Below are 15,875 nucleotides of genomic sequence, written 5' to 3' on the forward strand. Positions count from 1 at the left end.
CAGACTCTAGGGTTGTGCGCTCATCTCACTGTATAGGCCGGGAGCCAGCGCTGTCCGCAGACACTTCCAGGTCACGTGGCCAGCGTGACATCGCTGCTCTGGCGAGCCAGCGCAGCACACAGAAAGCCGTTTACCTTCCCGCTAGTAAGCGGTCCCTATTTATCTACTTGCACCCGGGAGTGCTTTCGAACTGCTAGGTTGGCAGGCGCTGGGACCGAACAACGGGAGCGCACCCCGCCGCGGGGATTCGAACCGCCGACCTTTCGATCGGCAAGCCCTAGGCGCTGAGGCTTTTACCCACAGCGCCACCCGCGTCCCTCATCCAACTCTTAAGATTCTATTATTCTAACTAACCATCTAAATATCTATATAAACACTAGAAAGAACTTTCTGGCCGTAAGAGCTGTTAGGCAGCAGAACAGACTACCCGGGAGGTTTCTAAACAGGTTGGATAGGCATCTGAGAAGGCTGTTGTTTTTTTAGCTGTGATTCCTGGGTGTTAGGGGAGGGGTAGTCCCTCTGGTGGGGGCACGTTTGTCCACCCTGCACTCAGCTCTGACCTGTGGCTCCTACAAGCTGTCAGCAGGTGGCAGCAGCCACAATCCTGGGAATGGCTTCGACTCACAGGCGGAGGGTCCAACAATCACGAAGGTGGTTTCGGCGTGTGCTGTGGAGGGAAGTGAGGGGCAGTTGCGGCGTGTCCACCTGGGAAGGTGGTGTAAAACACTGATTCGGATCCACTGCCTTGCAGGATATCTTTGGGAGACAACAAGCCTAAGGAGTACACCCTACACAAATCCAGTAAGAGCTGTTGGATGGCGGAAGTGTCTTTTTTGAGAGGTGGTGGACTCTCCTTCCTTGGAGGTTTTCAAGCGGAGGTTCGTAGAATCATAGAATGGTAGAATTGGAAGGGACCCCAAGGGTCATCTAGTCCAACCCCTGCAATGCAGGAATATTTCACCCAATGTGGGGCTCGAACCCACAACCCTGAGATTAAGAGTCCTATGCTCTACCGACTGAGCTATCCCAGCTGATTTGCCATGGATGCTTCAGCTGAGATTCTTGCATGGCAGGGGGTTGGACTAGATGACTCTTGAGGTCCCTTCTGTTAAGTTGTGGGCGAACATATCAGACGACACAGCGATTCTTCCAAAGCAGCTCATTATTTGTAAGCTGGAACAGAACTGAACTGAGGAGCTCAGTCAGCCTGCTTATATAGAGCTCCAGAACGACGTAACTGTTGCCCTTTTCTAAAACTATCCAATCACTGAACGTCACTTTCAATCCTTCATTTGCATACAAAATATCCAATCACTGAATGTCACTCTTGATCCTTCATTTGCATAACTATCTACAGTATCCCCCTGCTGGCCCAGGGTGAGAACTTCAGTACATAACACCCCTGCCCACAGAGATAAGGCGTTAGTTAATGGTTTCCTTATATACAGCACTACACGTAATGGTTCAATTAGGCACAAAAGCATATCAGTTACATTTCACATACTTAGACCAACAGTGATTCAGTACATAACACCTTCCAAGTCTACAATTATTATTATTATTAGTAGTATTGTTATTAGTATTATTATTCTTATCATCATCATCATCATTAATTTATTGAATATATGTACCAGAGTTCTCAGGGCAGTTCACAGAAAAGATCACAAGATATAAAATAAAAATAAAAACAATAAGCCAATAACAACCCCCTCCCAAAAAAGCCACATTTTAAAAGGGCATAGGATGTAAATCAGATCATACAGCAACGGTGTTTTGTGTTGTGTAGGCTCCTATGATATAAGTAATGGGCCCCGCCTGCTAGCCTGCTCCCTAAAATATCTCTGGTTTCTTAAGTCCATAAATATGGGACGCGGAGTGGTGCTGTGGGTTAAACCACAGAGCCTAGGACTTGCCAATCAGAAGGTCAGTGGTTCGAATCCCCGCGACGGGGTGAGCTCCCATTGCTCGGTCCCTGCTCCTGCCAACCTAGCAGTTCGAAGTGCAAGTAGATAAATAGGTACCACTCTGGCGGGAAGGTAAACGGCGTTTCCGTGCGCTGCTCTGGTTCGCCAGAAGCGGCTTAGTCATGCTGGCCACATGACCCGGAAGCTTATTTATTTATTGAATTCATATATATACCCAGGGGTCTCAGGGCAGCTCACAGAATAAATCAAGATACAAAACCACAAAATACATAATAAAAATAAAAACAGCAACCCAATAGCCTCCCCCGCACCCCCCAAAAAACATTTTAAAAGGGAATAGGATGTAAATCAGATCAACCAAAGGCCTGGTTAAAAAGTAACATTTTTGCATGGCACCTAAAGGTGTGTGATGAAGGCGCCAAGTGAACTTCCCTGGGGAGAGCATTCCACAGACGGGGAGCCGCTGCAGAGAAGGCCCTGTTCTTGCCTTGCCGCCACCCTCCGGCCCTCTCGAGGAGGAGGCACACAAAGGAGGGCCTCGGAAGATGATCTCAGGGTCCGGGTAGGTTTATATGGAAGGAGGCAGTCCTCTTTAGGATTCTGCTATTCCTTCTTTCCCAAACTGCTTTCACTCCTTCCACCCACCAGGTGTGGGATCTGCATTCACAGTGCTCGTTTCTTCCTTGGCTCCTGTTTTAAGAGAGAGAGAAATCATCTTACAGCTTGAGCTGCCAAGGGTTAAAATTATCTGAGTTGGATTCCTAGAGAGGATGGGGATTTGGGGAGGGGGAGGAAGACCTACAAAGCAAATGGGTATTTCTGCCCAAAGCCCCTCCTGCCTGGTTCTTGCTTTGGAGGAATGCAGCCTCGGGGTCTCCCCAGCTCGGCATCGGGGACCCTTCTACGATCTGGTGAGCCCCCCTACCTATTAATTTGACTTAAGGTGGAGAGGAGTCGGGAAGATAAAACTGCAATGCAGAAAAAGGGGGGGTGGAGTCCCCTGCGAGGGGGAGAGAGAGGCCCGGATTTCTGGCTGAATAGAAATGAAGAGAAGAGCCCGTGAAGAGCAAACAAGAGCCTCCTCTCCCCATTTTCACCCCGCTTGTGCACCTGATCATCCTTTCACACGAACAGAACACCCGCATCATGATGCGGGGAAGCGCAGGGCGTGTCGGTCTGCAGCGCGGCGTTGATTGGCGGAAGCGCGGCGTAGTTTGTGCCAAGATTCGAATGGGTGCTCCTACCCACCCCTCCGAATCGCGCATCCACTGGAGAGGCGCGCGCGCGCGCCGTTTCAGACGTGCAAGCCCTGACACGCGGTGGGGAGGCCGGAATGCAAAACTGGGGGAAGCTGCCGATCAAAGGCGGGAGACGCTGATGGGAAGCAAAAGTCCCTGTGCGAATCTGGGCTTTAAAGGTTACAGGACACGGATTGGGAGAGGAAGTCTCTGTCTGGGGGTGCTTTGGGGTGAAGGGAAGGTGGAAGCTGGAAAAGAGGAGCCAGCCAGATTGAAGCCGGATTGAAGGCTTCAATCCACTAGTCCTCCAGGAAAGGAACTCCAACCACAAATCTCTAGTTTCTATATAATTTCAAACTTGTCATTTTCCTGCCATTTCTTCAGGGTGCGAGGGAACTAATTGCTAACCCAGATTTATCCACATTTCTTCAAGGAAAATCTTCCAGCCCTGAGACGTCATAATTTTCTAACAAGACAATGTCTTGGTGCAAAATAAGAATGGATAAATATGAAGAAATCTGGAACAAATATTTAAGCGATAAGGCGGATAGTGGTGGGAAGTAGGAGGAGGAGAAAGAGAGGTGGGAAAATATTGTTAAAAAGGTGCAAAGGTAAAGGGACCCCATTAGGTCCAGTCGTGGCCGACTCTGGGGTTGCAGCGCTCATCTCGCTTTATTGGCTGAGGGAGCCGGCGTACAGCTTCCTGGTCATGTGGCCAGCATGACTAAGCTGCTTCTGGCGAACCAGAGCGGCGCAGAAACGCCGTTTACCTTCCCGCCGGAGTGGTACCTATTTATCTACTTGCACTTTGACGTGCTTTTGGACTGCTAGGTGGGCAGGAGCAGGGACTGAGCAATGGGAGCTCACCCCATCGCAGGGATTCGAACTGCCGAACTTCTGATCGGCAAGCCCTAGGCTCTGTGGTTTAACCCACAGCGCCACCCGCGTCCCTCAAAAAAGGTGTAGTCGGAGGTATATCAGTGTATTCAAATCTGAATTGTCAAATTGTGTTATTATTGTTATTATGATATGTGTCTTTTGCGGCTGATGTTTGTATCGAAAAAATGATTAAACAATTTTTTTAAAAAAGACAACCTCTTGGCTTTGCAGGTCTTGGAAGCAGTGACTTCAGCCGGCCCCTTGGCTTTGCCTTGAGAAACTGGCAGGAGAGGAGAGAGTGGTTTACCTGGAAAACAGATTGAAGATGGAGAATCCAGAAACAGCTGGCCGTGAAGCAGGAAGAGGCCCTGGTGCCATCCAGACTGGGGCCAGCGAGGGATTCTGGGAAAGAACCATGCAGGAGATCCCGGTCGAGGAGGTTGTCCTCAGCTCAGACGCTCAGCGCCAGTGTTTCAGGCGCTTCTGCTACCAGGAGACCAAGGGACCCCGAGAGGTTTGCAGCCGACTCCACCACCTTTGCCATCAGTGGCTGAAGCCAGAGAGACACACCAAGGCTCAGATCCTGGATTTAGTGATCCTGGAGCAGTTCCTGGCTGTCCTCCCCCCGGAGATGGAGAACTGGGTCAGGGAATGCGGAGCGGAGACCAGTTCCCAAGCGGTGGCCCTGGCCGAAGGTTTCCTCCTGAGCCGGGCAGAGGAGAAGAAGCAGACAGAGCTGCAGGTGAGAGAGGGTTTCATCCTGCTACTTCCAACGTGCAGGAGGCTATCCTGGCACTCTCTGCAATTGTCCAATCGGCACTGAAAATGTCCCAAAGCCTCTTGACTCTCCCTTTTTGTCACCCTTCCCCACATCCCCTGTTTCCGGTAAAGGGTCTGTTTTCAGAAGTGGCTCCTGATTTCCCTGACGCAGCGAAGGCTCCGGTGGCTCCCAGAGAAAGCGAGACTGTCCAGGAGGGTCTTGGAGGTGCCACCTCACTGGGTAAGGCTGAACGGGGCATCATCCTGGGCTCCCTGCACTTATTTAAGGAATCCAAGGGGTGCCATTTATTTATATTTATATTTATATTTATATTTATATTTATATTTATACAGTGGTGCCTCGCAAGACGAAAAGAATCCGTTCCGCGAGTCTCTTCGTCTAGCGGTTTTTTCGTCTTGCAAAGCAAGCCCATTAGCGGATTAGCGCTATTAGCGGTTTAGCGGCTATTAGCGGCTATTAAAGGCTTAAGGGATTAGCGGATTAGCTGCTAAAAGGCTATTAGCAGCTTAGTGCCTTAGAAAAAGGGGGTGGGGAGCGGAAAAAACCCCCCAGGAATCGCAAGACATTTTCGTCTTGCGAAGCAAGCCCATAGGGAAATTCGTCCTGCGAAGCGCATTGAAAAATGGAAAACCCTTTCGTCTAGCGGGTTTTCCGTCTTGCGAGGCATTCGTCTTGCGGGGCACCACTGTACTGTATTTGTGTTCTTTTTGGCGATCACTCGTAGCCGAGTAAGATTGTCTTCCATAAACAGAGTCTTAACAGTGAATCCATAAGTGATTGTGGAGGCCAATTATGATGCACACATCCTTCCACAGTGAAGATATAGGTTTCTGGCCGGGAGTTGATCCCGGTGAGGGTTTGCCAAGCGTGCCTTCCTCTTAGCACGTTTCTCCCTTTTGTCCTGAGTTTGAGCGTCTTCAAAGCCCATGACACCTTTGGTAAAGGCTGTTCTCCAACTGGAGCACTCGTAGGCCGGTGTTTCCCAGTTGTCGGAGGAGAGAGGACTCTGTTGTATCTGGCAAGCAGAAATGCTTTTGCTGGTGGAACAATTCCAACTGTGCAACCTTGATCTCCACCCTCAGCGGCCTCTTAGAGATGTGTCACTTGAACTCTGGGACGAGCGAGATCACCTTTGTCTCTCACAGGTGAAGGAACGATCTTGACAAGGCCTGCTCAGCCGTCTCTCCTTTATTCCAGAGGGGAAGCAGTCGCTGCAACAACAAATCAGGTAGGAGGACAGATCATTTCATTCATTCGTTTGTTTGTTAAATTCATCAGGGCAGTTCACAACGTAAAATTACAATATAAAAACCCCCACAAAGTGCACAATAAAAATAAGAACAAAACAAAACCAATCATCCTCTCCTCTAAAAGGGCATCGGATGGGTGTCAATCAGCCAATGGTCTGGTTGAAGAGGAACATTTTTGCCCGGTGTCTAAAGGTGTGCCATGAAGGCGCCTGGGGAGCCTCCCTGGGCAGAGCATTCCACAAACTGGGAGCCACTGCAGAAAAGGCCCCGTTTTTGTGTTGCCACCCTCCAGACCGCTCATGGAGGAGGCACACAAAGAAGGACCTTAGAGGACGATATTGGGGTCTGGATCAGTTCATATGAGAAGAGGCAGTCCTTGAGGTATTGTAGGGAGATAGGCTGGGGTCCACATAGGTGCCTCTGTTCCCTCCACAACTTCCTGGGCTTGACAAAGAAGAAGAAGAAGAAGAAGAAGAAGAAGAAGAATACAGTCGTACCTGAGGTTACAGATGCTTCAGGTTACAGACTCCGCTAACTCGGAAGTAGTACCTCGGATTAAGAACTTTACCTCAGGATGAGAACAGAAATCATTCAGCAGCAGCGGGAGGCCCCATTAGCTAAAGTGGTACCTCAGGTTAAGAATAGTTTCAGGTTAAGAACGGACCTCCAGAACGAATTAAGTTCTTAACCCGAGGTACCACTGTACTGCCTTATACCTGCAGGTCTCAGGGCGGTTCACCAGATAAAATCATAATATAAAAACACAAAATGCATAATAAAAATAAAAGAGAGAGCAACCAAATAATCCCACCTCCCCAACACATTTTTAAAGGGTATTAGATGTCAATCAGCCAAAGCCCTGGTTAAAGTGGAATTATTATTACAGTGGTACCTCGGGTTAAGAACTTAATTCGTTCCGGAGGTCCGTACTTAACCTGAAACTGTTCTTAACTGAAGCACCACTTTAGCTAATGGGGCCTCCTGCTGCCGCTGCGCGATTTCTGTTCTCATCCTGAAGCAAAGTTCTTAACCCGAGGTACTATTTCTGGGTTAGCGGAGTCTGTAACCTGAAGCATCTGTAACCCGAGGTACCAAATTTATTTATTTATTTATTATTTCTACCCAACCCATCTGCCTGGGTTTCCCCAGCCGCTCTGAGAGGCTTCCAACAAAAGATTAAAAATACATTAAAACATCAGTCATTAAAAACTTCCCTAAACAGGGAATGCTTTTGAATCTCTCCCCTTCTTTTTCCTTATGTCAAAGACACCTAGATGGTAGACTGAGAATGTTACTGACATTAGAATTTTCAAGTTGGGAGGAATCTCCCTCTAAGGCTCATCTTAGCCCAACTTCCTGACAGTAAGAGCTGTTTGACAGTGGAATTTGCTGCCAAGGAGTGTGGTGGAGTCTCCTTCTTTGGAGGTCTTTAAGCAGAGGCTTGACAACCATATGTCAGGAGTGCTCTGATGGTGTTTCCTGCTTGGCAGGGGGTTGGACTCGATGGCCCTTGTGGTCTCTTCCAACTCTATGATTCTGTGATTCTATGATTCTACCCCCTGCAATGCAGGAATCTCACCTAAAGCATCCATGACAGGTGGCCACCCGACCTCTGCTTATAAACCTCCAAGGAGGGAGAGGCCACAGCCTTCCCAGGCCAGCAGATTCTTCGGGGTTTAGCTGGAATTCTTGCAATTTGAATCTTTCAGTTCGGGTCCTGCCCTCTGGAGCAGCCCAAAGCAAGCTGGCTCTCCCCCCAAAAAGAGAGTCCTTTCCGTCGGGGATAATTCAGACGGAAATTCCCAGGTGTCAAAAAAAGGTGGCATATTTATGTATGAAACCGCTGGCAGGATTAAGATAAATTCAACAGTGTAAATAAGTTTTGATGGATGTAATAATGGTATATTTTTTGTAAAATATGAAGGGATTTATGATATGTAAAATGAACCATGGAGAGAGAAGAAGGGAAGCCACTGATACTTTAAGGATGTGAAAATGACGATTTTAAATTGTCAAACAGAAAACTTAATAAAAATTATAAGGCCTACATTGGTTTCCAGTAAGTTTCCGAGCACAATTCAAAGTGTTGGTGTTGACCTTTAAAGCCCTAAATGGCCTTGGTCCTGTATACCTGAAGGAGCGTCTCCACCTCCATCATTTTGCCTGGACAGTGAGGTCCAGCGCCAAAGGCCTTCTGGCGGTTCCCTCACTGCGAGAAGTGAGGTTACAGGGAACTGGGCAGAGGGCCTTCTCGGTAGTGGCACCCGCCCTGTGGAACACCCTCCCGCCAGATATCAAAGAAAAAAACAACCACCAGACATTTATAAGACATCTGAAGGCAGCCCTGTTCAGGGAAGTTTTTAATGTGTGACATTTTAATGTATTCTTAATCTTTGTTGGAAGCTGCCCAGAGTGGCTGGCGAGGCCCAGCCAGATGGGCAGGGTACAAATAATAAATTATTGTTGTTGTTTAGTCGTGTCCGACTCTTTGTGACCCCCTGGACCACCACCTCCCGCAGTTTGGTCAGACTCATGCTGGTAGCTTCGAGAACACTGTCCAACCATCTCGTGCTCTGTCATCCCCTTCTCCTTGTGCCCTCCATCTTTCCCAGCATCAGGGTCTTTTCCAGGGAGTCTTCTCTTCTCATGAGGTGGCCAAAGTCTTGGAGCCTCAGCTTCAGGATCTGTCCTTCCAGTGAGCGCTCAGGGCTCATTTCCTTCAGAATGGAGAGGTTTGATCTTCTTGCAGTCCATGGGACTCTCAAGAGTCTCCTCCAGCACCAGAATTCAAAAGCATCAATTCTTCGGCGATCAGCCTTCTTTATGGTGCAGCTCTCACTTCCATACATCACTACTGAAATAAATTATTATTATATTATTATATACAAAAACAAGCTGGCTCCATCTTGCATGTGACAGCCCTTCAGATATTTGAAGATGGCGATCGTATCTCCTCTCAGTCTTCTCAAGTATATACTGCCCAGTCTTCTTTCCTTGATGAGCCTTATGGGTTTTGCTAGTAGATGGCACGCTTGCTACCTACAAAGAGGCAAATATTTGATTTTCTCCTGCTTATTTTATTCATTTACACCCCACAATTACAGACGCCTCTTGTTGTCTCCTAGGCTGCAGGATCCACCTTTGAGGAGGTTGCTGTGTACTTCACGGGGGAGGAATGGGCTGGGCTGGCTCCTCACCAGAAAGCGCTGCATACAGAAGTCATGCAGGAGAACGGCCATCTTGTTGCCTCTCTCGGTAAGACCCTCTGGCAGACAATCACATTTATTTAGAAATCCTAGGCGCATTTTAGCATTATTTTTTTTTGCAGAATCTCAATATTTTGGTGCCTCAAATCCGCCTTTCTCCTTTTCTAGCAGGGCTGATCTATATTTACCGATTCAAAGCAATTAACCTCATTAGCAGGGTTATTTGAAGATTTGTAAGCTGAAACTGCGTTTCGGAAGTCGAACGGACTTCTGGAACGGGTTCCGTTTGACTTCCGAGGTACGACCGTACTTTGCAAGGTTGTTATTTTGCTTCATCAGATCTTAACCTATTACAGTATTTGTAAGAATGGATTCCAAATACCATTGAATTTGTCCATGGCAAGTCTATGTTTATATGCAAGTTGTTCATACCTTAATAAGCACAAATACAAAAATAGATTTATTTTTTTCAGGTTAAGAATTGCTTTATTCCAGTTCGGGATTTTTACATACATTATATTATCTCCTTCCAATTTTTAAATTTCCCGTACAATTTTTTTCCTTTCCCTCCCTTCCCACCCCCACCCCCCATATCCATTGGAAGGGTTCAAACAATTATCCTCAGCCACGGGCATTGCGTCTTTAGTTTCCACCGAATGTCTTCTGTTCCAGTAGTTTTTATCCATTTAAGATAGGGGTTCCCTCTGTTCCTTATCGTGGTGGACTTGACCTTCCATGTTGTTTCCTGTGACATTGTGACATGACTGCGACAACGTCCGACTGAATCAGTTCAAACAAATAACTATTCCATGCCCCTACTGTCCATTTTTCTCTATCTTTTCCAGCCTAAAGCTATTGTTGCCTGTCCCGCTAATATCATAGCTTTGAAGGTAAACTGGTCACCTTTCTCTATAGCCGTGTTTCCAAGTATACCCATTGTCATGAAATCAAAGTCAATTGAAAGCTTCACTTAAAAAAATTCATTAATGACCTTTAGGATACAAAAATAGATTTAAATACCAAAAAAAAAGAGATTAGAGTTATTGGGTGAAACCATTGGTCCATCTAGTCCAGTATTGTCTACACAGGACTGGCAGAAGCTGTCCAGGGTTTCAGGCAGGAAGCCTTTTCCAGCCACACCTGGAGATTCCAGGGATTGGACCTGAAACCTTCTTCATGCAAGGCAGAAACTTTACCGCTGAGCCATGCTCCTTCCTCAGAAGCCTGACAAAACAGCTGTGCTGTAGCAAATGGCCCACTGTCTGTTCTCGCTGGTATCACCTCTCCAAACTCATTTCCCAGGATGCACCAGGGCTCCTTCCACCATCCTTCAGATAGCAGGTGGGGGAATCGGTTTGGACCAGTGAGCCAGGTTGTTATCCGGCTGCACACAATGATGTTGATACGGCTCAGTCAGGAAAGAATGCATCTTCTGCCTTCTGGAAGAAGATACAGGGTTATAAAGACTAGGACTAACCGCCTGAGAAACAGTTTCTATCCAAATGTGATTTTGTTTTTTTTGTGTGTGTTTTTAAATTTTTTTAAATAATTTTTTAAAACATAATTATTACAAAATACGAGCAAAATACATACAAATATATACATACATATATTTTTCAGATAAGCACAAATATATAAAAAAAGAACAAAAAAGAAAAAAGGAAGAAAAGAAAAAGAAAAAATAAGAAGAAAAATTGGAAGAGGAAGAAAAATTGGAAGAATTTCTTCCAAATTTATTCTACAAACACCTCAATAATAAAACTTCATTGATTGACTTCCATCGCTTACCCTGCACTTCCCATATACATTTTAAGCAAGTGGTAGAATTCTCACCTGCCAAATGCAATTTTGGTTTTAAACGCAGTGTAAGGAGTCTCTATGGGAGTATATTGTATTTAAAAATGGGGTATCAGAGTTTTTAGGGGGCTAAACAGGTTGGGATAGCTGGGACAGCAGGCTTGTTGGTTTTTGAATGTCTTATATAGGTTTTTCAATTTTGTTGTTCTGTACGGGACAATGACAATAAAGATGATCGTATCGTATCTGATCGTTGCATTTGCTTACACAACCACCTTGTGAGGTAGGCTAGGCTGAAAGAGAGTGACCAGCCAAGGATAAACCAGTGAACTTCAGGTCTGAGCTGGGAGCTGAAACAGTGGTCGTTAGATGTGTGATAGGATTTCCCTCCCATCTAAGCCTTAGCAGTTTTTCCCCTTTATCACAAGTGGTGGTTCAAGCTGTCCAGTGATTCAAGACTCTCAAGACGTGGGGCTGCCCTTGAGACTGACCCAGAAACTCCAGCGGGTGCAGAATGCCGCGGTGAGACTCCTTGCGGGATCCTCGCTGCGAGATCACATTCATCTGGTGCTATACCAGCTGCACTGGCTCCCGGTGGAGTACAGGATCATGTTTAAGGTGCTGGTTTTAACCTTCAAAGCCCTATACGGCCTAGGACCCTCATACCTACGGGACCGCCTCTCCTGGTATGCCCCACAGAGGAACTTACGGTCTTCCAATAAAAACATCTTGGAGTTCCCAGGCCACAGGGAGGTTAGGCTGGCCTCAACCAGAGCCAGGGCTTTTTCCGCTGTGGCTCCGATCTGGTGGAACGCTCTGCCACAAGAGACAAGGGCCCTGCGGGACTTGACATCTTTCCGCAGGGCCTGCAAGACAGAGCTGTTCCACCAGGCCTTTGGTCAGGGCACAGCCTGACTCCCTCCTTTGGCAATCTTTACAGAACTTTAGTTTATGGTTGCCATCAATTTTGATTTTAATTAATTTTTATAATGTTTTTAGAATGTTGAACTATTTTAGTGTTGTTAGCCGCCCTGAGCCCAGCTTCGGCTGGGGAGGGTGGGATATAAATAAAATTTATTATTATTATTATTTCTTCCTCTCTTTTCTCTCTTTTTTGCAGCAGAAGACATACGTGAAACCATGGCGAAAACAGAACTACCCAGGTTACCACCGGAACGAGGCACATGTGAAGACTTGGAACAACAGAGAAGGAAAACAGAAACAGATCAGAATGTCTGGAGTAAACCCTCTGCTTCCGAAGGCCGCAACTACCACGAGATTGCAACAGATGAAACAACAGATGAAATAAGAGAAACAAGCAAATGTTGTGTGTATTGGGAATGTTTCGGTTCAGCTCCTCGCGCAGGTCAAAAAACAAACCAGTGCTTGGAAGGCAGAAAGTGCGCCAGTGAGACGATAACTGCAGTTAATCCGATGATTCACAAAGAAGGGAAACCATTCCGGTGCGTGGAATGTGGAAAGCGCTTCAGTCTGAGTTCCACCCTTGCTTCTCACCAGATAATTCACAGAGCGGAGAAGCCTTACAGGTGCTTGCAGTGTGGAAAGGGCTTCAGCCAGAAGATTCATCTCACTTCCCATCAAAGAACTCATACAGGGGAGAAACCGTACCAGTGCCCGGAATGCGGGAAGAGCTTCAGCGAGAAGGCAAACCTCGCTTCCCATCACCGGACGCACACAGGGGAGAAACCGTATCAGTGCCCCCAATGTGGGAAGTGTTTCAGGCTGAGCTCTACCTTGAGTTCCCATCAAAGAATTCACAGGGTGGAGAAGCCCCATAAGTGCTTGGAATGCGGGAAGGGTTTCAGCCAGAAGATTCACCTCACATCCCACCAGAGAATTCACACAGGGGAGAAGCCCTACCAGTGCGTGGAGTGTGGGAAAAGCTTTATTAGATACTCCAGCCTGACTTCACACCAAAACATCCACAAAGGGGAGAAGCCATTTCGGTGCCCCGAATGCGGGAAGAGCTTCAGTCAGAGTTCCACCCTTAGTTCTCATCAGAGAATCCACAGAGTGGATAAGCCGTACAAATGCTTGGAATGTGGGAAGGGCTTCACTCAGATGATACACCTCACTTCCCACCAGAGGATTCACACCGGGGAGAAACCGTACCAATGTTCAGAGTGCGGGAAGAGCTTCATTCGAGGTTCGAACCTTATTTCGCATCAGAAAATCCACACCGGGGAGAAACCCTATCAGTGTTTGGAATGTGGGAAGAGTTTCAGTCACAAAATCAACCTCACTTCCCATCAAAGGATTCATACAGGGGAAAGGCCGTATCAGTGCTCAGAATGTGGGAAGAGCTTCAGTCAGAAGAGCAACCTTACCTCTCATCAGAGAATTCACACACAGGAGAAACCGTACCAGTGCATGGAATGTGGAAAGAGCTTCAGCAGTAAGATCAATCTTGCCTATCATCAAAGAATTCACAGCAGTGCTTGGAATATGAAGTAACTCTGGATCATACCGGCGAGCCCACATATAAGTGTTTTCTCCACCGGAAATGTCGATGAGTAATATTTATTTTTGTGAATGGATAAGAAAATAGACATAAATGCACAAAGTACATACAGTGGTACCTCAGGTTGCATATGCTTCAGGTTACATACACTTCAGGTTACAGACTCCGCTAACCCAGAAATACTGCTTCAGGTTAAGAACTTTGCTTCAGGATGAGAACAGAAATCATGCTCCGGCGGCGCGGCGGCAGCAGGAGGCCCCATTAGCTAAAGCGGTGCTTCAGGTTAAGAACAGCTTCAGGTTAAGAACGGACCTCCGGAACGAATTAAGTACTTAACCCGAGGTACCAGTGTATTGCTGTCATATATAACGTTGCAGATAACTCCCATGTCCTAGACAATCCAATAACAGAGAAAAAGTAATCAGTAATCAGGCCCATTTCTGTGGAAACCCAACTTTCTCAAGCTGAATTTGATTCAGCCTTCTCTTAAGCAATCCAAACCCTTGACAGGAGATATTGAACTGCCTTATGTTGACTCAGCTAAGCTTCAAAGCTTCTCTCTGTTGTAAGCAATGAATCCTTATAATGTGTTATGTTTTGTTCAGGGCCCAATTCAAATAAATAATTGTCTAGTCAAAAAGGAACAGCATGACCTAGCCGATAGCTGTATGTTTAGAAATGCCATGACCTAGTGAAATTAACATCTCTGAGTGCCATCTCTGAGTGGCATGGCCAGAGTCACTTTGAACAACTGCATTTATATTACAATAATCTAAAAGTGACCAGAGTAAAAAACACCTGCATGTTTCGAATAAAACACCTGCATGCTTAGATTGAAACCTGCATGTATACAGCCTTGTTATTAGAATTATTGCTTTCTTTTCATCCATTTAGGTATCCTGTAAAATTGGCAGTTGGATCTGAAATATTGTTATTGGCTATTTGATTTCTTACTTGCCTTTCACCATAAGGTGGATTACAGCAATTAAAATACTGTATGAAAAACAGTTTAAAACAAAGTTAAATTCACAGGAATCGGGGCGACGGTTTCCTGAAAACCTGTATCTCAAGTGTAAAAAGCAAAGAGGTGTGTTTTCAGCATACGACATAAACTATACAAGGAATGTGCCCGACGCAGCTCTATGGGGAGGGCTTTCCACAACCTAGGGCCTGCCATAGAGAATGGCCTCTTGCAGGTCAACCCCTCATCTTCAAAAGGTGGTGGAACAGCCAAGAGGGGCCATTTTGCTGATCTTAACCCAAGAAGGTCTGTGGAGAAGGAGGCAATTTCTCAGATATTTGGGGCCTAAGTCAATTAGCGCTTTCAAGGCTGTTAGAAGTGGGTCTGAGACCCTCAAAATCTGAACAAAATTGGTGAAGCAGCAAAGAGTTTATTGATTATAAAAACGTTCTTGCAAGAGCAAGCGTCCAGAGCAGCCACACCCAAAATTAGCAAAACATAAGCTTATATCCCTTATACTCAAGTTCAGATTCCCTCCCTTGTTTCCCCATTGGCTGGGCACGTGCAAAGTTTACAGCCTGTCACATGGGTAGGCGAACTAAGGCCCAGGGGCCGGATCAGGCCCAATCGCCTTCTAAATCTAGTCCGGGAACCAGTGTGTTTTTACATGAGTAGAATGTGTTCTTTTATTTAAAGTGCATCTCTGGGTTATTTGTGGGGCCTGCCCGGTGTTTTTACATGAGTAGAATGTGCCCTTTTATTTCAAATGCATCTCTAGGTTATTTGTGGGGCATAGGAATTTGTTCATTTCCCCCCAAAAAATATAGTCCTCCCCCCCCCCACAAGGTCGGAGGGACAGTGGACCGGCCCCCTGCTGAAAAAGTTTGCTGACCCCTGATCTATCACCTAATTAAAATACTAACATCCCCGACTTTGTTGACATCTCCCATTACAGTCGTACCTTGGTTCCCAAACGGTTTAGTTGTCGAACAAATTGGTTCCCGAACGCCGCAAACCCAGAAGTAAGTGTCCTGGTTTGCAAACGTTTTTTGGAAGCCGAACGACGGACATGGCTTCCAATTGAGTGCAGGAAACTCCTGCAGCCAATCGGAAGCCGTGCCTTGGTTTCCGAACCGAGATAACCTGGGGAACTGCTGAAGCAGCCAGCAGTACAGTCCTGGTGATGCACAAAGCAGACAGGAAGAACAGGAAGGTCGACAAGAAGAAGGTAGTTTATGAGTTTGACCAAACTGCGGGAGGCAGTGGAAGACAGGAGTGCCTGGCGTGCTCTGGTCCAGGGGGTCATGAAGAGTCGGACACGACTAAACGACTAAGCAACAACTACAAAAAGTTTAT

At 46.5% G+C, this 15,875-nt stretch overlaps 1 protein-coding gene across 3 annotated transcripts; it reads left to right on the forward strand.

Annotated features, from left to right (window-relative positions):
• The first annotated feature begins 2,578 nt into the window (after positions 1–2,578).
• Positions 2,579–14,565, forward strand: LOC310670268 (uncharacterized protein). 3 transcript variants are annotated; one of them, XM_083425335.1, is made up of 6 exons: positions 2,579–2,836; positions 4,274–4,784; positions 4,934–5,042; positions 5,969–6,051; positions 9,199–9,328; positions 12,197–14,565. In XM_083425335.1, the coding sequence occupies exons 2-6, from the start codon at positions 4,368–4,370 to the stop codon at positions 13,549–13,551; spliced, it is 2,094 nt and encodes a 697-aa protein (XP_083281461.1). In that variant the 5' UTR covers positions 2,579–2,836; positions 4,274–4,367; the 3' UTR covers positions 13,552–14,565. The 3 variants fall into 3 exon arrangements, with proteins under 3 accessions (XP_083281461.1, XP_083281463.1, XP_083281462.1); XM_083425337.1 differs by having other exon boundaries at positions 12,200–14,565; XM_083425336.1 differs by lacking the exon at positions 2,579–2,836 and adding an exon at positions 2,949–3,342.
• Positions 14,566–15,875: the final 1,310 nt, after the last annotated feature.

This window comes from Podarcis tiliguerta (assembly GCF_965153285.1).
Source record: "Podarcis tiliguerta genome assembly, chromosome: 2".
Classification (NCBI taxonomy): Eukaryota; Metazoa; Chordata; class Lepidosauria; order Squamata; family Lacertidae; genus Podarcis; species Podarcis tiliguerta.

What these genes read in the sequence shown, in the direction of transcription:
- LOC310670268 (XM_083425335.1), top strand. Translation starts at nt 4,368, where the DNA reads ATGGAGAATCCAGAAACAGCTGGCCGTGAAGCAGGAAGAGGCCCTGGT. An exon ending in TGGAGGTGCCACCTCACTGG is followed by an intron (nt 5,043 to 5,968) that starts GTAAGGCTGAAC and finishes TGTCTCTCACAG; the next exon opens with GTGAAGGAACGATCTTGACA. An exon ending in TCGCTGCAACAACAAATCAG is followed by an intron (nt 6,052 to 9,198) that starts GTAGGAGGACAG and finishes GTTGTCTCCTAG; the next exon opens with GCTGCAGGATCCACCTTTGA.